The 23,250-nt window shown below is 50.6% G+C and overlaps 1 protein-coding gene across 4 annotated transcripts in view; it reads left to right on the top strand.

The window, feature by feature from the left end:
* TOM1L2 (target of myb1 like 2 membrane trafficking protein) overlaps positions 1 to 19,118 on the top strand; it is a 49,326-nt gene extending 30,208 nt beyond the window's left edge. Inside the window, exons 8-16 of one of the 4 annotated variants that reach the window (XM_035339383.1) lie at positions 206 to 339; positions 2,809 to 2,857; positions 3,434 to 3,557; positions 4,220 to 4,337; positions 6,236 to 6,311; positions 9,054 to 9,119; positions 15,941 to 16,000; positions 17,961 to 17,997; positions 18,482 to 19,118. In XM_035339383.1, the coding sequence (XP_035195274.1) occupies positions 206 to 339; positions 2,809 to 2,857; positions 3,434 to 3,557; positions 4,220 to 4,337; positions 6,236 to 6,311; positions 9,054 to 9,119; positions 15,941 to 16,000; positions 17,961 to 17,997; positions 18,482 to 18,630 (813 nt within the window). In that variant the 3' untranslated portion in view covers positions 18,631 to 19,118. Of the gene's footprint in view, positions 1 to 205; positions 340 to 2,808; positions 2,858 to 3,433; positions 3,558 to 4,219; positions 4,338 to 6,235; positions 6,312 to 9,053; positions 9,120 to 15,793; positions 15,857 to 15,940; positions 16,001 to 17,960; positions 17,998 to 18,481 lie in introns of those variants that run through there. The other 3 variants (XM_035339380.1, XM_035339381.1, XM_035339382.1) reach the window with 3 other exon arrangements.
* Positions 19,119 to 23,250: the final 4,132 nt, after the last annotated feature.

The raw sequence follows: 23,250 nt of genomic DNA on the forward strand, positions 1-23,250 counted from the left end.
AATAGGCTCTCAAGGTTTTATGCCATCGTCTCTTGAAGGGCATGTTTGATTAGATGTGCTTTTGGGTGACATTTAATCATGCAAAGATAGACTTGTCTTAGTGTTTCTCAGCTGGGGGATATCTTTGGCTGTGAACAGAGCTCAACTAAATCTACTCATTGCTAGCTGCTTATCAGAATGTGTGTGCACAATGCATTCCTCGTAGGAACTGAACCGAACCTGTAGAGCTATGCAGCAGAGAATTGTGGAGCTTATCTCACGAGTGTCCAACGAAGAAGTCACAGAGGAGCTGCTGCATGTGAACGATGATTTAAATAACGTCTTCCTCAGATACGAAAGGTGAGGCACCTTTTCTGTCAACTGTTTACATTTGTTCTGGGATTTCATTCAGCTGTTAAAGAGGTCAGTTGATGGAGATGGCCAGCTGGGCCAATGGTCCAGCACAAAAAAATGCAGAGAGAAACCACAGAAAGCGTGTATAAAATCCTACTGTTGTCTTTTATGGTAACATTCCTGTTTCAATTGTTGCTTTTAATCCTATGATTTTATTTTATTTTATTTGCCCTTGCAATTGAATTTTTGCAGGGAATGTCAGTAAAATGCAGGGCAACTTTGTGCAAAACTCTTTGAACTAGCGGAGCCTTGAGTCCGTAAGTCCCTGCTGGGTGGTGCTGCACAAACGTAGGAGCTTGGGACTGAAAATAGCACAACCCTGGCTGCTGGTTCCACTTGCTGGCTTAGCCTCTGCACAAACGCTCGTGCTGCTTCCTGGCTCAGGGAGGCTCCTGTGAGCTCTCTCTGCCTTCTGATCTCTGAGCTTTCTACTTTCAGTCCCGGTGCAGGGGGAGCTGCCTGATGCGGGCACAGCCTCCATGCACGTAAGGCTTTTGTTTTTAAATAATGCTGAAAATCCTGAAAAAGCCCGGCTTGCGCAGAGCCGAGGTTTTGAAGAGCTGATCTGCAGGCATCATCCCCAGGGGCGGGACTTGGGTCAGAGGACTTTCAGCATGTCAGACAAAGGCGCTGTCAGCCACATCTGCTGCAGGAGGTGACACGTGATGCAGCAGTCTTGGGAAAGTTTAATCTTCCCCGTAATGACAGGCCTGGGGAGTGAGGCACTAAAGATTACCCTTTGTTCCTTGTTCTTAGCGTAGGGCTTTGTTTCTCAAGCCTTTAAAAATAAATTAGACTCCAGATCTGTGAATCTGTGCTGTCACGGCAGAGGCTGGAAAGAAGGCTCTGTGGCCTCAATTCTGTCTTTGATTTAGCCCTTCAGAGGAGATCGGGGCAAACTTTGAAACAAATGCTGGCTTTTTATGTGAGATGGTGTGTGTTTCATGCACGAGCGGAATTCTACAAGGGGCAGAGTGTAACTGTCACTGAGGCATAGTTTGGTCACCCTTAATATTTCTTCCACCTTCCTCCATCTGCAGCTTTGCTGCCTGTAGCCAAAGCGTTTGTAATCGTAGACTGAAAGGTGAGCTGAGCAGCGTTAGCAAGCTCTTCCTGGTACAGCAGCTGCACTGGGCTGAGCCTTTCAATAAATCCCAGTTCCTCCTCTGTTGTTCCAAAAGCTCCGCATCCAGCACACTGATTTCTGGTGTGGGTACCAAGCTCTGGCAGTGGCTGAGGCAGGAGCTCTGGCCGTCGCTCTGGAGCTTTGGATGTAAAGGAACGTGTGGTTCATAAGCCTTCTGGTGAGAAACAGGAGGTGGGAGGTGTCGTAGCTTTCCAGTTCAGGGAGCTGGATTTCCAGTAAAGCTAGACACCCACAGTTTCCTAAAATTGAAGTTTGGGCCTGGATTTGTTTTTGCTGCTTTTGAAGTCTGCATTTTCCTCTGTTACTTTAAGAAAATCTTTCAGTTTGCTTGAGATTCTCTACTGCATTTTGTTCATCTGGGAGAAAACCCAAAGGATTCTATGATTTTGGTTCTTATTATTTATTTTTACCTAACAGAGAGGTTACATGTGAAATTATATTTGAATGAGGAAAAAAAAATCTGGCTTCAGAGAGATCATGATGCTACTCCTGGTAAGGAAGGAGATCACACCGGGCTCAGATGGGCCTTGGGAGTAGGTAGTTCCCTCTGCTTTTTTGAGCTCCTGAAGGCTGGGTTTGTGTGGGGTCCCAGCTGTACAGCCGGATGGGAAAGGAGCAGAGAAGAGACCAGATTGTGACTAGCCAGCCTTCTTCCCCTAACAAGTGTCAGGTTTTTATCCATCATCATCACTTCCTGGAAAGTACCAGCCTGTTGGAACCTAGACTCTGATGATCTTTGCGCTGACCCAGAATGGTTTAAGAAATTATTTACCAAGTACTGCTTCTCTTGACATGCGCTGCCTGGATAGGGCTGCGCTGGCGTGCATGCGGCTCCTCATTTACATCTATTGCAGCAAGAGGGAGCTGCTAAGGGGGAGCAGGACTCACTGCGGTGCTCGGCTTGTTGAGCTGCGAGCATCAATCTTAGTGCAGTTGCTCCTGTCCCTTGGCTAACAGAATAGTCTATCAAGAAGCACTTAATGAAAAAAAGTTAAAAAAAAACCAAAGATCCTGCAGTGTTTTTCAGGCATGCGTGTGCTGCAAGGTCAGATTAGTCAACTTAATATCCACACTAGCAAGGATGCAACTTTGTGTCGCTGTCCTCCCTTTTGTCCTAGCTTGGAGTTAAGGCTTCGAAAGTTCTCTTTTGAACCAATGAAAGCTAAGTTCAGTCACAAGCATTTCACGACTTCGTTATAAACTTGCATTTTTCATTGTTTGTTGGCGTCTTTAATAGCCCGTGTTGATTTTTATTTATTTTTTAACAGATTTGAACGTTACCGATCAGGACGTTCGACGCAGAATGCCAGCAATGGAGTAAGTACCTAGCTCCATTTATTGTAGCAGTAGCTACACCATGCCAGCCGTGCCAGGTCAGACAAAAAGTCCACCAGCCCTGGGTCCTGCCTGTGGTGGTGGTGAACAGTGGGAACAAAGAGAAGAGCATAAGAATGTGGCAAACTTCAGGCGACGCTTTTAGCTCAGGAAGACACTGCTCTAAAACATCTCTGTGTTTACAATCCTTGATGGATTTTCTTTCATCTGTTGACTTTTTTTGATTGCTTCTGAGTCCGTGCAGACTTCTGACATTCACGGTGGTCTGGTGCTAAAAGAGGTGGAGAACACAGACACATTAGGTAAATCTGAAGAGATGTAGATTTCCTGCTGTCCTGAGCAGTCCAACAGTTCTTTACTGTCTGTGAAATATGTTTATCAGCATTTATCACATGTCTGACCCTTTCTCTTCTGCACTCATCACCCTGGTATCCAAGAGAGGAGTCCGTTTGGTAGTACACAAGAAAGGTCTTTTAAGGAAGGATCCATTGTTAAATGTTGTACTGCAGGAATAAATCTCTGCCGTGTGTAACTTCCTGTGCTTTTGTGTCCCAACAGGTACTGAACGAGGTGACAGAGGATAACTTAATAGATTTGGGTCCTGGCTCTCCAGCTGTAGTAAGCCCAATGGTCGGAAACTCAACACCCCAGTCTTCACTTTCTTCACAGCTTGCAGGGCTTGGTGAGTACCTGATCTAAACAGTGTCTCTGAACATAAGGCTGTAATGCATGGACCTGTTCCAGCCTGTGGGTCTCGAACAGGATGCCGGGGCTACTAGGAAATGCAGGTGTGTGAGTACAGGAGCAGGTCTGAGCAATTGCTGAGGTCCCTGAGCACGTAGTGCAAGCTCTTCTCACAGTGGGCTGTTGGGATTTACAAGGAGCCGTTTTCCTCTTTCACTTGTGGATCAGGGAGCCTCTGCTCTACCACACCAGTGTCAGATCTGATCTGAAACCGCTGGTTTCACAGTCGGTAGCTGAGAGACAGCATTACGGAGAAGAGTAGTATCCATGCCCAAAATTTTGGACCATCCTACTGCATAATGAATACCTGGGGATCAGATTGGCAGCAGGTGCACACCAACTCCCAGATACTGGCTTCTTGCTCAGGGATAGCTATGGTGTGGTGCTTCCAGGGGGAGTAAAACAATCTCTACAGCTGCCCTTTCAGAAACGTGCGATTGGCAGCCTCCAGCCTCTTCTGGACAGCTGTGCTCAGTGCTACAACTGCTAACCAGATGACGTTTACAGCTGCGTTGTTAGTAACTTCCTCTGTAACCTGCACAGTCACGGCAGTGGTGCTTGCACGTGGTTTGCTGTTTCATTGGTTCGCTTCTTTTGCAGACTTGGGTGCAAACAGCGTCAGTGGCACACTCGGCTCCCTACAACACAGTAACCCTCGTGATGACTTCGACATGTTTGCACAGACAAGAGGCAGTTCCTTGGCTGAGCAGCGAAAGAAGTATGTTGGAGTTTGTCTTTACTGTTTGAGTCACGGCCTTGCTGTTTTCTAAGGTCATAAATCTGAAACTTCTTTGCTTCACTCCAGACTGAAAGAGTAGTTTTGATGTATGTTTTTGTGCTTTCCATCCAGGCTTTATCCCACTGGTCTTTATGAGTACTAGAAAATGGGAAAGTTCTTGCTTCTGGGCGGAGCAGACTGGCTGAGTAATGTTACTTGACCATCTTAGTTAGTGAGCTCACTGGAAACTTGGAAATGAACTTGCTTTTACTTCTGCAGATGCTTCCTCTCAAAAAGCCTTGTCACCCCATCCACCCAGCCAGTGCTTGAGGTAGAGGAGCATAAGGGTCCTTTGTTGAAGGTCATGGATATACTTTGGTGACAGAACTGGGTAGAGTTAATATCCAGTTAAACTCTCCCTTTGGCCCAGCAGCGAGGCTCTCTCAGGATGTCAAGGCAGTGTAGCTTGCCCGGCTGCTGTACTATCTTTAATTTGTTTTTATGTGAAGGGCTTGCATCTCTAGAGCTGCAAATCTGGCAATTTCATGGGTATTTAACAAGTCCAATTATTTTAATGTTAAACAAATCTGTGCACCTATTAAGAAATCCTTTGATCCTTGTCAAGTGAGATTCATTAAAAGACAGTCAGGTTATTTTTCTTTCATATGCTATTTCTTGCCTCCTCCTGGTTTCAAGTTCAAGAGGACGTAGTGGCTACCAGCAGTCAGAACATCATTAATATCTTGTCTCAAACCAAGAAATGTTGTTAAATAGTTTAGCTCAGACCTTAACAGCTCTGGAAAACTTCAGCTGGCGAGCTTACTGGGATCTTTCATTTGCAGTCCTCAGTGTAGCTGTTTGTAGTGCCTCAGCTGCAGTGTCAGCGTTGAGAAGATGTGCTCTACTGTGGAGACATACGTTACCACTGGAGATTTCAGGCTGAGAGCACTAATGTGTAGTCAGAAAGGAGATGCATTGCAGAGAGATTTAATGGAGTTCCCTCTGTCTCTTGCGCTAAATGAAGCGCGAAACTAGCCTTCCCACACTGCACCTCTATCTACTTCTGTGAGCTAATAGAACAAGGAGCACACGATTTCACAGGGGAGGATTGCTGTATCTTCCTTGGATTGTACTCCGTGAGCAACAGCGAGGCAGTAAAGATGTGAGTGTGACATGCCACGATGCGTAGGTGAGAGCCTCTGGGTGCCCTGCTCGGAGCCTGGGAGAAGCCAGCACACTGGAGGGGAAAGTGCTCTTCCTGCTCAGACACACGGCTCCTCCTGGGGCAGATTTACGGGCAGGTGCTGGCATCTGCTTCAACTCCTGGTTCACCCCTGCACTCAGAGAAATGATACGGTTGCCTGTCGGCTGGCTAGTACGTTTCTTTTTGATGCAGCAAATGAAGAAGCTTTTTAAAATCCAACCTCTGCAGATAGACAACGATTAACCAGCTCAGTGCACTTCTCTGTATGCTCCGCTTTAGTTCTTGTTAGGTTTCACCTGTCTTCAAGTTTCTCTCTGCCTCCTCCCCTCCATGCATCAAGGTCAGGCTTCCAAATGTCATCCTGAAAGCTCTGCAAAACACCGTCTGTAATCAGGCGTCCTTTCACAGTCCCCTGCTAGCTGTTGGATGTGCTTATGGTGCCTCATAACCTATTTGCCTACCTTTCATAATGCCAATCTTGCTCTTTTTAATTCAACAAGCTCCCTGGAACCGATAGCCCCTCTTTATACAGAGCATACTGCTCTTTTGGAATGCGCTTAGTACACTTCAAGTCTTGTTAAGAAAAAGAACATGCTTTCTGATTTCAAGGGGAGTAAATCAGAGCCGCGTGTACATTCTGCGTGGGTGACTGCTGGACTTCCTTCTAGTTCTGTGGTTTGTTCCTTTGTTTCAGCGTGACATATGAGGATCCACAGGCTGTCAAAGGACTGGCGTCCGCCCTGGATGTTCGAAAACAGAACACAGGAGTGGTAGGTCGTTGCTCTGCGGTTCGTTATCTGAGGCTGTATGTGGAATCCAGGCTGTAGGCAGCTGCTTTGACTGAGACGTCTCATTCCGTATTCCGATGACATGCTGGTACCGGCTATTTCGGAATTGATATCTGTGAGCAAGTACTCGCTCAGTAATGATTTCTAAAGAGCTGCTACTTAGTACGCCAGCCTAACAGATTTCAAAATGAGAGCGAGTAAATTGTCCTGTGTTCGTGCAGCTTGCCTGGGGGGGTCCATTTCTTTAACTGGAGCTGTTGCTGAAAAGAATAAGCGGGGAACATCACGTCAACACCAGCGTGCAACTGTTTGCTTTGCTTTTTTCTTATGAAAGTTGGTGCAGTCTTAATCTGCTAGCGTTTGCTTGAAGTGCATGGATACACACGCAAGTTACAGGAAGAGAAATCGTGTAGCCTTAATGCTTCACATGCCTCCCAAAGCTGTCCTTGCACGCAGGCTGTTCTGTCCCAGGGCAGGCTCCTGCTGCCCGTGTGGGCAGAAGAGACCCACAGGCTGCCACCTCCCACTGGATGATACTGGAAACTTGTCCTGGAGCTTGGCCATCTCTGTGTGCATGCCCCTGTGAAGGCAGACGTGAAAAGAGCTTTCAGATCACCCCTCAACCCCTTTCTACCACCCTGCTTTTTTAAAACCGTCCTGATTTTTTGTACACAGCTGTGTGCAAGTTTTTAGATGACGGAGCAAGTGCAGAGCCTTTCCCTCGGCCAGTCCTGGTCTGTGCTGACCACTAGGGAGCACGGGAGAGCCAGTGCAGCAGGGGAGAGGCAGTGCAGCCTGCACACGCCTCCTGCACCCTCCGAGGAGAATCGCTTCCCCACGCCTTGGCTGATCCCACCCTGGTTCTTTCACAAGTTGAAATGGGAGTGCTCTGGGCAGCTGGCATGCCTGGCAGCTTGTGCTCTGAGCCAGGGAGAATTTGTGCTTGGAGCCAGCTGGGGTCAGATCACAGCTGCCTGCCTGCCTTGGCCATAGCTCAGTGGCAGCAGGGCTTCAGCAGTGATTTCTTACGGAACGCCCCCCACCCACCCAACAAACCTGTCTGCTGCAAAAAGGGTAACTTATAACCTGTGGCCAGGTTATAAAAAAGGGGAAAAAGGGGGGAAGCATGGGGAAACAGGGGTAGAAGTACCCCAGGGAGTAAGAGAGGAATCCCTGGAGCCAATGCTGTGGTCCAAGCCTCCAGTGGCACTGACCTGTGCTGCTGGGAGGACCCGGGGAAGGATCTGAGATTCTGCTCCTTGTTCCTGGCTAGCCAAAAGGAAGGGGCCTGCACTTAGCTACTGGTCGAGGGGGCCGTGTTCCCCTGGTGGCTTGGGGCCAGCCCCGTGTTTATTAGCCCTGGTTCTCAGACAGCTCAGCTTGAGGCACCGCTGTGACGTGTCGTCCGCGCCAGCGTAGCTGCTGCTCTGCCCCAAGCGCTGTCGGTTCAAAGGGCTGAATCTAACTAATCTGATGGGTCAAAGTTTTTTGGGGACAAGCACTTTATGGGTTGGGGAACTTTGGGCTCTGAGATGTTGTAGGGACTTTCAGCCTCTTTTCAAAGGTCCTGATCAGGTAATCAGAATAGCTTGTTTTGAAACGCAGTCTCTGGGTAGTTGGTAAACAAGACTTTTTGTCTAGTGTTGTGAAGCTTGTGGGTGTCTCTCCTTAAAGGAAATAAAAAATTAAACTCCCCTAAAGTTACCAGCCCTGGCATGTGTAGGAAAAAAACTGGCAGCGCTCAGTAAATGAAAGACACGCGTTAATTTGGGCAGAGAGCTAATTTAAGAACAGCTCTAGGGAGGAGCCAAAAGCTTTGCAACACATTCTTCACACACGTCTTCTTCCAGCACAGTTGTCCAGTGCTAAATTTCAGCACATCCGACATTTCTAATGTAGTCATTCTCAGAAAGGTCTGTGGAGAGACGGCTGGTCACGTGGCATAAACTGTCTTTTAATATGATTTAGCAGCTGGAAACAAGACAAGCTAAAAATACGCTGTTTTCTTAATATTGCTTTTCCATGTTGGGAATTGCTTTTGTTGCCACAGAGTTGTTGCACGATCGCAACCGGGAGGAGAGGTGTCCAAGAAACAATTCTCCAGTGTTACGCAGAGAATGGATAAAGTTGGAGCCATTTTCCCCCCCTTTTTTTTTTTCTCTTAGCGCAAGTGCTGAAATGAGACATAAGAAATTACAGCTGATTCTGTACCGTATGTTGTAACGGGGACAGGAGAGGCATCCCACGCGGTACGGGTAGCTGGGTGCAGGGACACAAACTCACACGTGGCTCTGCTCAGCCAGCCCCATTCGGGCAGGATCAGAGAGCTGGAACCACCACATGGTGCTGGCCCCGAGTGAGCCCCTCTGGAGCTTCAGAGGTGTGGCTCTGTGCCCGGGCCCCGGCTCGGGGACAAAGTGCTGGAGGACAAGAAGCCATCCTGAGAGCCTCTGCACCGCTGTGCCAGGCAGCCTGCAACCTGCGCAGAGGGGACCGGAGGCATCAGCAGTCCTTTAACCTTGGCTGCTCTTAGAGATGGGCAGCTGGAACGACTGCCAGGATGCTTCTGCAGGCTGCTGAGGGGGATGCAGCTGCTGCCAGAAGCTGCCGCGGTGTGTGCGTGTGTGCGGGTGTGTGTGCGAAGCTTGCAACTTGCTGCTGTTATTTTCCTTTATCACGGGTGTTGCTGTGGTTTCTTTATGGACCTTTCTGTTCTCAACACAGAGGAGAGGTAAAGGTGGGAACTCAGACATGGAGCCCATAGACAAGTGGCTAATTACACAAGGAATGGTGAGGACTTCACCAGTGAAGCAATTCCTCCTGCCCACCCCCCTCCCTTTACCTAGAATAACCATCCTTCATTCACCTCTCATCCTGTCCTACTGAACCACTTGAAATCAGACAGTACAAGGAATTTGGTTCCCACCTACATTGTTACCTGGGGCAAAGGGAAAGATTTGCACCAATTTCTGGTTTGTACAGGACAAAGGCCTGCAACCAGCCTAATCATTTGTAGCACCACACACCACCTTCGGAAGAGGCCTGGGGATCAAATCGGTTCCTTGTACTGTCTTGATTTATTTATGCAGTATCCACTTTTCGAGGGATAAACACAAGTCTCATGCATCTTGTTCATAAAGAGGATGCTTTCTAGGCGCCTTTAAAGCAGCCTCTTCTGGTAGTGCCTAACTTCGTGGTCTGGAATAAACTTAGGTAGTTTGTAGGATCACGTTTAATTGAACTGAATAATGCAGGGGTACTTCTGTATGAGGAGAGAATGGGAGAACTATGACCCAAATTGACATCTTCCACCCCAGTCAGGCATTAGGATTCAGTCACCAAAAGGTACAACAGAGTTTCTGGCTGCAAGAGTTTAATTCCTGTGTCTCACGATGCCAGCGTTCTGATAAAGTCAAGCTTCTGGAGATCTATCTCCAAATATGTGCACATCTGACCTTGTTTCAAGTTGTCCTTTTCCAACATGCTTGGAGAGAGAAGTTGGAAAGCGTGCTTTAAGTGCAGGAATCAGAGGTTGGTAAAAAATAGCCTCTGCTCTGCCTTACAGCCAAGTTCCAAGACCAATTTTGTATTTTTGGACTACACAATCCATCATTTTAAGTGTTTGAGAGTAGTACCAGTAATGTGACCTAACTGAACAAAGTCCAGGAAGTCCTATTGAGCCAGTCCTGACTGCAGCCGAGTTCAGAAACGTGCAGTGCAGAATCCCCTCTGGGCTGGGACGTGCTTGCAGCCCAGTGCATGGGGCCGGGTGTCCGGATGCCTCTAGAACAGGAATGCCTCACGCCAGGGAGGGCCACGAATGCCCCAGACAAAGCCACCCATGCTTGAAAAGAGAAACATCCCAGAGAATTTCAGGCTGGGAAAATACATATATATACAGCCCTATCTGCTGGCCTGTGCAAGCAGCCAAGAGCAGTTGTGTACCTGCTACCACACGTAGGTACACCCAGATGCAGGTACCCATCCCTGGAAGGCAGAGTTGATTTCTGTGCCTGTCGGAGACCCGCAGCTCGTAACACGAGAGTGGCAGAGCCGTGCGGCTCGCAGCTCGCTCTGCCCCGATGCTGCTGGCAGCCTCACAGAGGCTCTTGCTGTTTGGTGGCTCTGTTGCAGCCAGAGATGCACGGTGCCACTGTTAGGTGTTCATCCGTAATGAATAACCCGGTGATTGAGTTAGTTCCTCCTCTTTGCCTTTCCACTGTTTACAAGAGCAGGGAAGCATGAAATCGGCACCCCTGCTGTTCACACCGCTCACGCCACTGCGTTATTAAAAAAACAAACACGATATTCCTTCGTTGGCTTGTGGTTATTCGGTCTGGAAAAAGGATACTGCACCACTCACGGAGGCATACCCATCTGGGGAGGGAAGGGGGTCCGGCTGTCCAGCCAGTCGCTGCTCTGACAAGCTTGTCACCTTGTTCCTACGCTAAACGTGAGAGAGAAATACCTAAAATAAAGCCAAACTAATAATTAACCCCGTTTCTCTCCTAACTGGCTGTAGTTCTTACCTAGATGTGTTAATACAACTGTAGCATTTGCAAAGCAGGCGGAATAACTCGCACCCCGGGTACAAACCTGGTGTGCACTCTTTGGTAACTTCTTGTGCATTTGAGATGAGGAGGAAAAGAGGGGTGAGCTGGCATTGCCCTCAATGTGCCTATACAACACGGAGACCAGGGAAAGGCTTTTCTCCCCTGTTCTCCTAGAAGAAACATACCAGAGCGATTGTCACATCCCTCTGGCATGACCCCATGTTTCCAAACCCATTTAAGCTTAGGGTGGAGCTCTTCTCACTCCACGTCTGTGCACCCCAGTTCCCCAACACACCTTTGTAGGGGCAGGCTCGCTCAGGGCTCCCTGGGCACCCTCCTGCTGAATTTGGCAGCGCTGTTTCTGTTTCAGCTTAACCTGCAGTTCGGTTCTACTGGCAAGGTGGTGGCAGGACCACGGAGACACAAACCACTTTTTTCCATTAAAGCTGATGTAGTTGTGTGCTCAGAAAACGTTCCTTTTTCAGGCACGTCTCAGGGCTGTTAGCCAAGCTGTCCGGTCCAGCAGTGCAGGGTCTGGGCTCTTGCAGGGCAGGCCGTGCTGGTGGCGTGCGGGGGGCTGCAGCAGCACCTCTTGGGCTCAGACTTCAGCATAAGGCCACCACCACTTAGTGCAGGTAATTCCAGTTCCCCTTCTCATTAATTCGAGCTTCGCTTGAGATTTGCATGAGTATATCCATTTGTTAGAATAATCTGCCACCCCGCTCAGCTGGCAGTTGGGTATCTATTGCAAAAGCGAGAAGCAGGTGTTTAAACCATGTCAGGACAGACATGGGGACAGTGGCGAGGGAGGAATGAAACCGAACCAGAACGCACAGGAGATAAACAAACAGCTTTCAGCCTTGCATCCTCACCACCAGCAGCAGGCCAGGCTAGAGGGGAGGTTCTTCCCTGCAGTGAAGTTACGTGAGTAAGGATTAAATGAAATCTTTGCTGAGTTGATGTTAATTAGTAGCAAAGCAGGATGCTGCTAAATCTACCTTCAAAAGAAAGGTAGGATCTAGGACGTGGAAATGATTTGGGACACACAAAATTATTGACATAAGTCATCTTGGGAGACCAAATTGCTTGAAATCGTTTGAAGACCTCGCTTCTTCTGTGTGTGGTAGGACCCCTCTCCTTCTCGAAGGCAAGCAGGCAACGTTCCCTTGTCCTGACGAGGACACGGGCTTCTCTGCCTGCCAAGCCGTTGGATTTTACGGCACACCGCAAGACGTGCGATCCCCCCCACGTGAGTGAGGACTCTCGCCGTCCGGGCATGCCTCTCGGATCCAGCTCGGCAGGTTGTTGTACAGGCACAACAGGCTGCGCTGGGAACACGCTGCACCTGAGCTCTTGCCTTCCCCATCCGTGCGCTGTGTAAACACACTTACAAGTAATCAAGTGGCTAATTACAGCCCTACATGTAAAACCAAGCGCGTCCTAATATCGAGGCCAGGCAGCTATTTCAAGATCACAACAGCTTGAAATAGATCACAAGGCTGTCGGGGCGAGCTGGAGGAGGCTGCTCCGGTTCTGCTGCTGTAGGAATAACAGCCCTTTTCTTTGCTATTGCTAACCTGGGGGGGGGGGGAGAAGCAGCCAACCCCGTACCGGTGTCAGCTTTGTTAAACATCTGGAAAGGAGTGGAATTAACGAAGCTCCTACAAGACAGTAGTCTAGCAACAATTAGCATGAGCCTTGTTAAACACTTTAAGAACATTAATGAGCTCACCTAGAGACCTGAATTGTCATTTCATACCTGCTTCTTCTTTTTTTTTTTTTTTTTTTTTTCCGGTGGGATCATTTTTAATAGAAATAAAATGTGATAATAATAACCTTAAACTGTCTTTTTAAGGGTAGAATATTGGATTTTATGACTTCTGAGGAAACATATTGGCAATACTTTGGCTTTTGGCTCCTAGTGAGAACACCAACACAATCTAACTTACATAAATAAGTATGAGCCCGAAACCCAGGTCCCTGTGGGTTTTGAGGCGTTGATAGCTCCCTTTTGTTCTGCTGGCCCTCCTTTTCCATTTCCCTTTCAGTCCTTTCGAAACGATCCCATTTGTAGGATTTTCCAAAGACTAAACAAAAGAAGGAATTTGAACAACGAGCCCATCTTTTATTTAAAGCTAGTTAAAGCACCCAAAAATATTTGGTGACTTAATTTCCATTTGCAGCGAGTGGAGGCTTTTAAAAAGGGAATCACAATATTCTTATAAAAACAGCTCTTGCAGCCAGCTCTGACTATCTGGGGAGCTGTCTTGCCAAGACTGAGAGCTCCACTAGACCGTGTATGTTTGCATAATCAAAGTATTAACAGGACACTATCCCATTGCCCTGTTGTCTGCGGCTGCCGCTGCTGTTTGTTCCCATAAATTGTTGTCTTTTGAATGTGTAAACTAGCTAATTTATTTTCACTTCGCTTCTGTCGTGTTTTAGGGGATTAGCTTTAACAAAAGTCCCCTCCGCATTCTTCAGTTTAGGACTTCTGGAAAGGGGAGGCCTGCCAAATGCACAACAGACTGGCAAAAAGTGAAATTCTGTGTGTGGTCAGTTTCGTAAGTGGTACAAGGTTGTAGTTAAAACGTTTTATAACTTTCAGTTGCTCCTGAGAGTTCCCCCCCTCCCGTCCCACTTTGTTCTTGAACAAATTAAACCTGAGATATTTATCCCATGATTTATGGGGAAAATGGGGCTCAGAGTCTGAGGAACGGAAATTGGAAGTTTGAGCATGGAAGGAGCGATAGATACCGATCCTCCTCGGCTTTTCTCTAAGTGTGGTGAAATTCCTGGAAGATGGGGGGAAGCTCTTTAAAAGGCCAGTGCTGCACAGCAAATGTCTGCCATGCTCAAATGTTTATCTTACAGCTCCCTGTGCCTCTTATATGTGACCCGTGCGAAGTGTTTCCGCACTTCTAAGGTTCTTGTTTGTTTGTTGTATGAAGTCGGTCTGCCTGAAAGGAGAAATTTTTCCCCCTTTATTTTTTTTTAATCTTACAAAACACAACAGCAAAACCACCGAAACTGCTGAGCTGTTCTTGGAGGATTCCTGCAGGCTCAAGAGCCCCGTGATTCCTGGGAATCCACTACTTGCTCAGTCACCTGGTGTTTTTTCAGGACAGCCAAGATTTGAACTCCTGCTCCTCCTGATAACAGGAGCTGCGCTTATTTTTATTCACAGGAGAAATTAAAAGACCTACACGTTTTGTAATATCCCTAAAGAAACCCCTACACATTTGGTAATATTCCTAAAGAAACCTTGGTGTCTTTCAGGTTACACCTCCCAGAGCATTACTTACTGCGGGCAGCGGTAGGAAATAGAGAGGGAAGGCAGCGAAACTTCTGCAGCAGCTTTTAGGTTGCTGTAGGCTGAATAAATTCATTGCTTCATATCTCTGAAGCCGGTTTTCCAAAAGCTGTTAAACTAACAAGTCAGTTCTACAAGATGTAACTTGTCCTTGGGAAGGAACACGTTGGAAGATGTCTGGAGAGCTCTCCTCTCACTACTCGTCATCCGCGCCAGCTCGCAGTGCCTTCAACACATGGTGCTAGCATCGTGCGCGCACGACTCAGCTCCCCATCGCAAACTACAGAGGGGCAGTTACCCTAAATCTGCCCTGTTCCAAATCCAACTGCAGGAACAGATTTTCTGTTTTGGATCTTCACGGAGTAGCCGAAAGCAAGGCAAAATGACAAATCGCTGCCTCTAATCAGTGTCTGTCGGTCCACCTCCCCTACAAGTCCCTGGGAAAGCTGCAGCTCCCAGTGGATCCACCTGCAGAGCCTCCGTTGGCTCTTCTTTCCCGGAAAGCTCCCAGGCAAAGCTGTGGCCAGCCCCTGCCACCTTTTCATCCTAGGGAAGTCTCCCTAGCACTGCCAGGGTCTCTCGCCTGCCAGCCCCGCTGTTTGCCTGCCGTGCCCTGGCCTGCAACCTGCACGCCTGCCGCTGCTTCTCGGGTGTTTGTCAGGTTGTCCTTACTAGCTCCGTTGTGGTGCTTTCCTGTTTACTCCTTCCACAGCCCTCCGTTGTATTCCAGTAGTTCATCAGGAAACCGTACGTCTAACTTCAGTCATTCCCCCCAAGCTGCCCGCAGCGCTTTGTGCCAGGGCACACCGTGCCCGTTCCCCTGGCACACAGCACGTGCTTAGCAGCGTTATCGCAGCAGGACAGGCCACCTTTGGGCCTTTTTGTGGAGTTACCCGTGCTGGGAGCCTGACGGGTGTGCTCCAGCCAGGCTGGATGCAGCAATACGAGGTGCAAAGGGGCAGGAGCTGGGAGCAGCAGGAGCCGGGAGCTCTGTGTGCCGAGCTGCTGCCCCGTCCTCCTCCTCTCTGCACCCTGGGGACACTGCAGTGTGTTGGCACAGGCTCGGACCCGCTGCCTCCCGTAGGGCTGCCGTTGGCAGAGGAGCAGGGCCGGGACAGGTTTCCATAAGCTGCTGTGCCGAGGCTCGCCGAGCCCTCCGTGGTGCGGTGGGAGGAGGATCCGGAGGGAAACATCGCTGTTTGTCTGAGGCTTGGGCCGCCTCCACCTTCAGAAAGAGTGAAATTGCTTTCATACGAGTGGTGCCAGAAGGCTTTGAGCCCCTCTTTTTGCTAACCCCTCACTGTGGCTAATACCCATTAAAAAAAAAAAAAAGGTGTAAATTTAACATTTAAAAACTTAACTGATATCCAGTATTCTACCCTGAAAAGCTTTTCACGATCAAGATTAGAATCATCAGTCCGTCTTGATGGTTTTAATATGTGGTCGAGAAGTTTACCCATCTTGCTGGCATCCAGTCACGTCATTCCTCATAATCTTTCTCTTGTTTTTTTTTTTTAGCCTTGTTATTCATAAGTTCCTTTCCAAGTGTTTCTTTATTTGAAATGCCATTTATATTTTGTTGCCTTTTTTTTTTCCAGCACATGTTACATCTCTGTTTTTTGTTTTTTTGTTTTTGTTTTTTTTAAAAAAATCTCCTTTCTGGCATTTTCCATCGCTCTGTGGCCATGATTGTGGATGTGTTTTGGTTTTTGCCTGCCTTGCTGTTCTCTCGCTGCACTCCCTAGATCCCTGTTGCACAGTCCTCTGTCATGGATGACATTGAGGAGTGGCTCAGTACCGACTTGGTGAGACTCTTTATATTTTCATTTTTCACGTGATAATTAGATAAGTTTCGATGCCTTGCAGTTACTGGTGTTTCTCATAACAGGAAGCAGTGAAAATTCCAAATCACGTAGCTTATTTCCTTTCGGGGGGCGTATGGAAGCAGGGGGCGGTAGGGCTGTGTTCAGCAATTCAGCACGTTTTTTTCTGACTTGTTTTGTTTTCACTTCTCCATGCTAACATCACACACGACAGCATTCCAGAAATGGTGTGTTTCTGCTCCCTGCAGAGGAAAGCATTTAAACATGGGTTAAGTTTACCTGTGTTCCCCACCAAACTTAAACCACGTGTTTAAAGCTACCCCAGTACCTGTCTACTTCTAGGCATGCTCTTAGGAGGTGTTGCATCAGGGCCTAGATTCCTTTCAAATCAAGATGCCTTTGTTAAATATGTGAGCAGGAAATCTTGCTGTGTTTCCTCATCACAACAACAACAACAATAATAATAAAAAAAATTGTAACAACGTCTCTCCAGTATTTACAACTTTCAGTTGTAAAGATTAGCGCCTGGTAATTATTAAACAAACAAACCGAAGACATAAGTAGCTTTTCTTTCTGTCTGGAGTTTGTTTTGCTGTGCCAGTACACACTTGGGGTAGGCGGTGGCACAGCCAGTACACATTTATTCAGGGTTTGTTTTTTTTTTTTGATGCAAGCACCTGACTCAAATTACCCGAGAGCACTTTGGGGCCGGGCGGTGGGTTGCAGTTCAGACTGTTCTTTTAGACGTGCTGTAAGCCAACCAAAGTGTTCCTTCGTGGTCACCGTGCCCATCAGGAACACCTCCTCCTGGTGCTCCTTACTGCAGAGGCAGCTCCCTGCTCCCGCGGCTCTCCTCCAGTACGGGCTTTGCCTGCCCAGCCTGCTGCGGGGCAGAGCTGGGGGCTCTGGCCCGGTTAAATTAATTTATCAGAAGATATAATGTTTTTGAGAGGTACTGAGGGAGCTCCGTACATCTGTTCTACCCTAGTCAGCCTTGCTTGAAAAGAGCAAACCAGAGGTTAGGTGATCTGTAGTTATTCCCTCACCCCTTTTGGGGTGCAATGGAGAAAACTACACGTGCATGCGAGGCCGTGGCTGCTGCGGGTACCCTGGGGAACCTCTGGACCGTAAAAAGCTTTTAGATGCTAGGTGACATTTGGTTCTCAGGCATTAAACGCTCTTGTGGGGCCGGGCAGTGTGCTCACACTGCTGGTGGGAAAGCCCATGTGCGGACAGACACTTTTCTGTTTCCAAGCGGGTGCAATTGGGGCATCTAAATAGTGGCTTAGCCCGTTTTTAGCATCCGAACAGATTGACAAGGATACCACCTTGTTGGATTTCTTTTCCTCATTAAAGAACTGTCGGAAATTCCCACGTTGAAGTGCACACAGCTGGTAGAAACGTGCATCCCGGCCTTTGTACCCCACAGCACAGCTGCCCGGCCCTGTCCTCCGTCCAGCCCGGCCTGGTCTCGGTGTGCAGCGTGGGCACCAGGAAAGCTCTGTAATTCTGTAGGGCATCTAAAATGAACCCCCAGGGGAAGAACACTGGCCCTAAACTATTTTGTGGCACGTTTCCTTTGTCAGCTAAAAGCACATTGGGTTTGAAAGCACGCCGCAGGCCTTTTGAAGGCGCTTTCTGCCTCGCGCTGATCGGGTTTGGACCGGGCCTTCAGCGTGAAGTGGAAGCAGCACAGGCTCCACCAGCAACCTCCAGAGACACCTCTGGTGCTGCTCCTTCAGCTCTGAACCCAGAGACGTGTCGCTCACCACTGGTCTGGTGTGAGGGCCCTGCAATTTCCCCTATTTCCCCTGTCTGCTCAGCAGTTAGCGTGTGGAAGTGAGTGGTGGCAGCCGTCCGGTTGCATTTAACGGGTACGAGGGGTGGCAGCGGGGCTGAGGCTCTGCCTGTGTGTTCACACGCCTTTCTGTTCCCATTGCAGAAGGGAGATGAGCTGGAGGAAGGAGTGACCAGCGAAGGTAAGCGCAGATGCCCGTGGCTGCGAGCCTGTTAACGTCCAGAGTGAACGATCTGCTTTGATCCCTGCTGAGATCCCCTTCTCCCAGCCCGCTGTTCCCCAGTGGATGCTTCTGTGTGCTCAGAAAGGCAGGAGGAGAGCGTTTCAGAGCAAAAAATTGGTGTTTATTGAGGAGCCCTCCCCGCTGTAAGCACTTTCCTGCCATCTCCCTTGGCTGCGCGCTGTGTTTGTGCCCGTAGGGCTGCATGTCTGAGCTCCTCGGCCCTTTGGAAGGAGGTTTCCCCACTCCTGTCACCACTGATCACCTGGTGTGGCTTCTGATCCCCCCTGCTGCCCGAGCTGGGGTGGCTCAGGGGACGTCCCTGCCCCTTCCTGCAATCACAGCCTGGTGGGACACCAGGCACTGGGATTTCGGACCCTGTCCCCGGGGCTAAACGCACAGGCCCACTTCTTACCCGTCTTCCTTCTTTTTTTGTGTGTTGCAGAATTTGACAAATTCTTAGAAGAGCGAGCCAAAGCGGCCGAGATGGTTCCCAATCTGCCGTCCCCTCCCCCGGAAGCCCCCACCCCGCCGACGAACCCTTCGAGCAGGAAAAAGCAGGAGCGCTCGGAGGACGCCCTCTTTGCACTGTGAGGATTTGCTCTGCCACCCCTGGGCTCTGCAGGAGAAAGTCGCCGTCCGGCCGCCTCGTCCTCTCGCAGCACTCGGCTAACAACGCCCCCTTCGCCCCCGGTTTCACAGATCGCTTCTCCTTCTCCTCCCTCCCTGTCTCAGACAACCCATCCCCACAAGCTGACTATTTCTATTTAAGTCCGACGCTCTTCCTGCCAGACCACGATTCTCCAGCACTTGCTTAATCCCCCTCCTTCCTATCCCGGCTGCATAAAACCAGCTCTTGATGCTGAAAACCTCTTTCGAATGCATGAGTACGTCACACTGTGTTGAAACAAAAGCCCAGAGGGGAGAGAGCAGCCTTGCCCTTCAATTTCTGTAGGGATCATCCTCTTCTGTAGGCAGGTCCTGCCAAGTAGACTGCTCTGTCGATCAGCATGTAATTGACTGAGCTGGAATGTTCAGGGGGAGTGTGTCTTTATTTTTAGATAAAATGTTAATGTATTGGCTTTCGTGTCGGATTCGACAGCAAGGAACAACTGTTCCCCTTTCAACATGTGCTTCACAAGTTAAAATCCTTTACTCTCCCACTCACACATCTCCTGCTACCATATGGTGGTCGCTTCTCCCCTCTTTGCGCGACGCTTCGTATTCTTAATCTCACAGGGTATTTTTTTTCCTTGTGTTTTATCTGGGCTTGCTCTAATTTGAAAGCAGTCTGTTGGCTCTGTCCAGTCGCTCTGGCAGTTGACAAGAATGAAAAGCGCCGAGCTGAATGGATGCGGTAACGGTAGCGCATGAAGCATCTTGCTCTTTGGGAGAGCACAGGATTTTTTTTTTTTTTTTTCCTAGCGTGTTTGCCTTTTTAAAATAGCTAGGTTATTTTTTCCCTTACCTTAGATCCCTTCTTCCGTGGCTGTAGAGCTCTGCGTTTGTCTCGGCTGTTGTAAATAGCATCCGTGCAGACGGATGGGGCTTTGCTCATGGCCTGGGTGGGAAACGAGGTTCCTGGCTTCCCTGCCGTGCCTGGTGGGACGGACCCGCTGCTTCTTGGCTGTGAGGAGGAGAGGAGAACCTTACAGAGGCTCGTGAGAGAATGCTGATGGAAATGGTTATCCGTGGAGGGCCTGGCCGTGGCCGTGCTGGAGGTGGAACAACTCATTTCCTTTAGGGCCTGAGAAAATGTTGGGTGATTGTGGCCATGCTCGATGTAATCCTAAGCGGTTTTGGAGCGTCCTTTGCAGCCCCTGCCCCTTTATCACTCCCAGCTCCTGGGGGGCTGCTCTCCCCAGGGGGATCCCTCCCCGTGCGCCCACCTCGCCGGCAGCTCCAGCCCTCCCTGCACCCCCCAGCGTGTTCCTTGGTAGGAAGCCAGTGGCACGAGACTGCAGGATCAAAGTGAGAGCCCAATGCCGTGCGGCACAGAGCATCTGCTGCCCTGGCAGCGGGGCACCTTACCCGAGGAACGCCCGTGCAGGCAGCGCTGTGCTCCGCAGCCCCCTTCCCTGGGGCGCTGGCTGTCTTAGGCAAGCGGCCGCCTTGCTCCCACTTGGCACGGCCGGGCTGCCCGGGACGCTGCTGCGTGCCGAGCTGGCTCCGAGGCTTCTTCTAGACCAAGGAGCCGTGCTGCAGACAGCTGATGTGAGAGCGATAGGGGCTTTTATCTGGGCACGGTTAGTTCAGCTCGTAACAAACTCTCCGAGGCACGCCGCGCTCGGTGGCTTGTGACGCATAAAACCTCGCCCCCCGTGGCCTGTTGGCAGCACTGATGGGCTCAGGGCTGTCAGCTCCAGCTCTGGAGGGAATTGTTGTTTGGTGCAGGATTTCCAGGCCACCCCAGGCCAGCTGTCCCTCTGTGCCACCCTGCCCTCTGTCCTGCCCTGCCTGCTTTGCCCCCCCTGCTGCTCCGTAGCCCCCTGCACGGCTTGCAAGCGGCCAAGGAAAATCGGCGTAAGGATGGAGATAGCTTGGGGACCGCGCTGCCTCTTCTCCCCGCTCCCTGGCTCACCCTCCGCATCCCCGAAGCCCCGCTGCGTGAGTCCGCAGAGGGTTTCCCTCTATTTCTTTTCCTCTCTGTGGCTAAAGGAAAGTGCCAGGACCGCCTGCGTTAGCGGCAGGCCTGCCCTGCTGCTCTCCCGCGCTGCCCTCGCTCTCTAACACGAGGTGAGCCCGACGCTCAGGTGCCGGGTGCCAGACACCGCGCAGCTCCTGCCAGACCCTGCCTTCCTGCAGCACGTCAGCTGTGGCTCCCCGAAACCCGAGGAGGCTTCTGCTGGGGCGCTGATTTCACTTCGGACAGCGGCTGGTGGTCGCCTGAGCAGCCTTGCCGGCGCAGAGGGAACTGTTGGCATTCCTGCCGCTGCAGAAAAGCTCCGTGGGTGTTTCAGGAGTGTGGTTTTGCTTCTAAATCCTTGAAACACGTTGACCCTGTAAACGGCCGCGTCAGGTGATTCTAAGCATGTTAATCCAGCTTCCCTGCCAAGCCCGGAGAGATAATCGCATTGCTCAAGCGTGGAACGCTGCCGAATGATGCTGAGTGGCAAGAACATCACCGGGGCTGTCACTGGAGCCCTCCTGGAGTCCCACCGCTGTGGATCTGCTGTCCCTCCTCCCCCCGGCCCTACGCTAAGATGGGAGCTGGGAACCCTGCTTCTGCCTCCTGCTGAGCCTGTCCCAGCCTCGAGTTGTTGCTGCAGAGAGAAGCCGGTCCCTTTCTGGAAGAGCTCGCGGAGCTGGCGGTGGCTGCCTGCTCCCTGCGGCCGGGGAGGAAAATAAATGAAAGAAGAGGGGGTGCCTCCCCCTGGGGGGCTGTGGGGGACCCTCGGTGGGCCCGGTGGAGGTGCAACCCCCCCGGGGCTGGCCAGGCCGGCTCCCGCAGCACCCAGCACGCAGGGGAGGGAATTATGGCAGGGAAGGAGCGTGTGGAGGAGCCGAGGGTTCACCCCGAGCCTCCTCTAACAAACGGAGAGCTGCGCTCGAGCTCCCTCATATCCTGTATCAGGATCCCCCGCCTTCCCCGTCCTCGTGTGGTCCGCCGATAACCTGCGTGGTGGAAACTGGGGGGGAAAGGGAAGGGGCTTTTCGCTTCGGAAGACTGACCCGTGATTTATTCTTCCTTCGCTTTCACCCTAAATGCTTCCTCTGTGCAAGTGGGCAGGGGCCGTGCGTGGCCGCGGTGCGTGCGGGATGAGGGACGGAGCTTCGGGGGGTCCCAGCTTGCTAACGACACTAAATTATTACCGGGGTCCTTTGTCAGTTCTAATCGTACCCTGCTCTAGGTTAAAATATTTATTTTGTCCATATATTTCCTTTCCGGCGTGTTTTTAACCTCTTCTGTTAACCCTTCGTGTGCCGAGGTGTAAGAAATGAATGGTTTCTATTTAAATGCATCCTTTGGGTTTTTTTTTTTTTAATTGTTACCTGTAGATTTCAGCTGCTTCTTGGGCAGGTGTGGTAGCTAACAGCGTGCTCTGCAGACATTTTGGGTGGTTAGGTTGAGGCTCCTAGGAGAACCGCTCATAAAGACGTGGCCCGGTGTCTTGGAAAGGGAACAGCCTAAGTGGGGAGACTGGTCCGTACTGGGACCCTCGCCTAGCCCCCGCCGTGCCCTTCCCCTTCCCGTTACCGCAGCCGCTGTCAGAAACGTGCTGATAACTCAGCCCTGCCCTGCTCGGGGCTGGTTCTGCGCTCCCAAGCTGGAGGGAGGATTTTAGTGGGGGTTCTGTTCATTTGACCGCCTCCAGCTTTTTTTTTTATGGCATCCACTGACCGTCTCCACTTCATGGAGGGCTGCAGAGCCGGCTGCGGTGGCGAGATGTTTCCCTCCAGTGGTGGAAGAACAGACCCGGGCGGTGGGTTCGGCCGGGGCAGGGGCGTTCACCCCCGTCCCTCCTGCAGGAGCAGGACCCATCCTGCTCCCGCTCCTCTCCGCTCTCCCCTGCTTTCAGGAGAGCAGTCCCAGCAGCATTTCCAGCCGGCTCTTCCATCCCAGGCCTGGTGAGGTCTCGTTGTGGCTGAGGGGAGCCCTGCGGAGCGCTGCTTGCTCTGTCTCCATCCCCGGGCCAGCCTCATCCAACCCAGCCATTGTTTACCTCCTCCGTGCTAACCACAGGGCTCGCCGAGCCTACCCTGGAAAAAAACAGCTCAGGACAGATATTTTTATGGAAATCCTGAAGCAGGCAATCAGCGAGCGGCTCTGTAGGCGTCCTGGAGGTAACCCTTCAGCTGCTGGGGCACCCACGGCCCCTGCCCACCAGGCAAGGAGGGGGGGGTCCCCAGCCACGTCCTCGGAGGCGATGCTGGTGTCCACCAAAAATGCAGCCTCTGGAGCAGGCTCCCAGCCCCAGCGTCCCCACTGCTCCACCCAGGATTGAGGTGAGGATGCGTTTTGCTGAGAGCCAGCTGGGTTTGGAGCCCCGCCGAGCTCCGGTCCTCCTGAGCCCACGGCAACCACGCGCCCACCTCCCCCTGCTCCGTGTTTTGATGCGTACGAGCTCCTCGTTCTGTACGTGGCATTACGAGCTGTCGTTAGCCCTACCAATGTAACCCGTGTAATAGCTTCTCTGTATATTACAGCTGTAGGCTTTCCAGATGAAAGTGGATAATATTTATTTACTGAAGATACTGGGTATTTTTTTGTTT

This window comes from Oxyura jamaicensis, chromosome 14 (genome assembly GCF_011077185.1).
Source record: "Oxyura jamaicensis isolate SHBP4307 breed ruddy duck chromosome 14, BPBGC_Ojam_1.0, whole genome shotgun sequence".
NCBI classification, from domain to species: Eukaryota; Metazoa; Chordata; class Aves; order Anseriformes; family Anatidae; genus Oxyura; species Oxyura jamaicensis.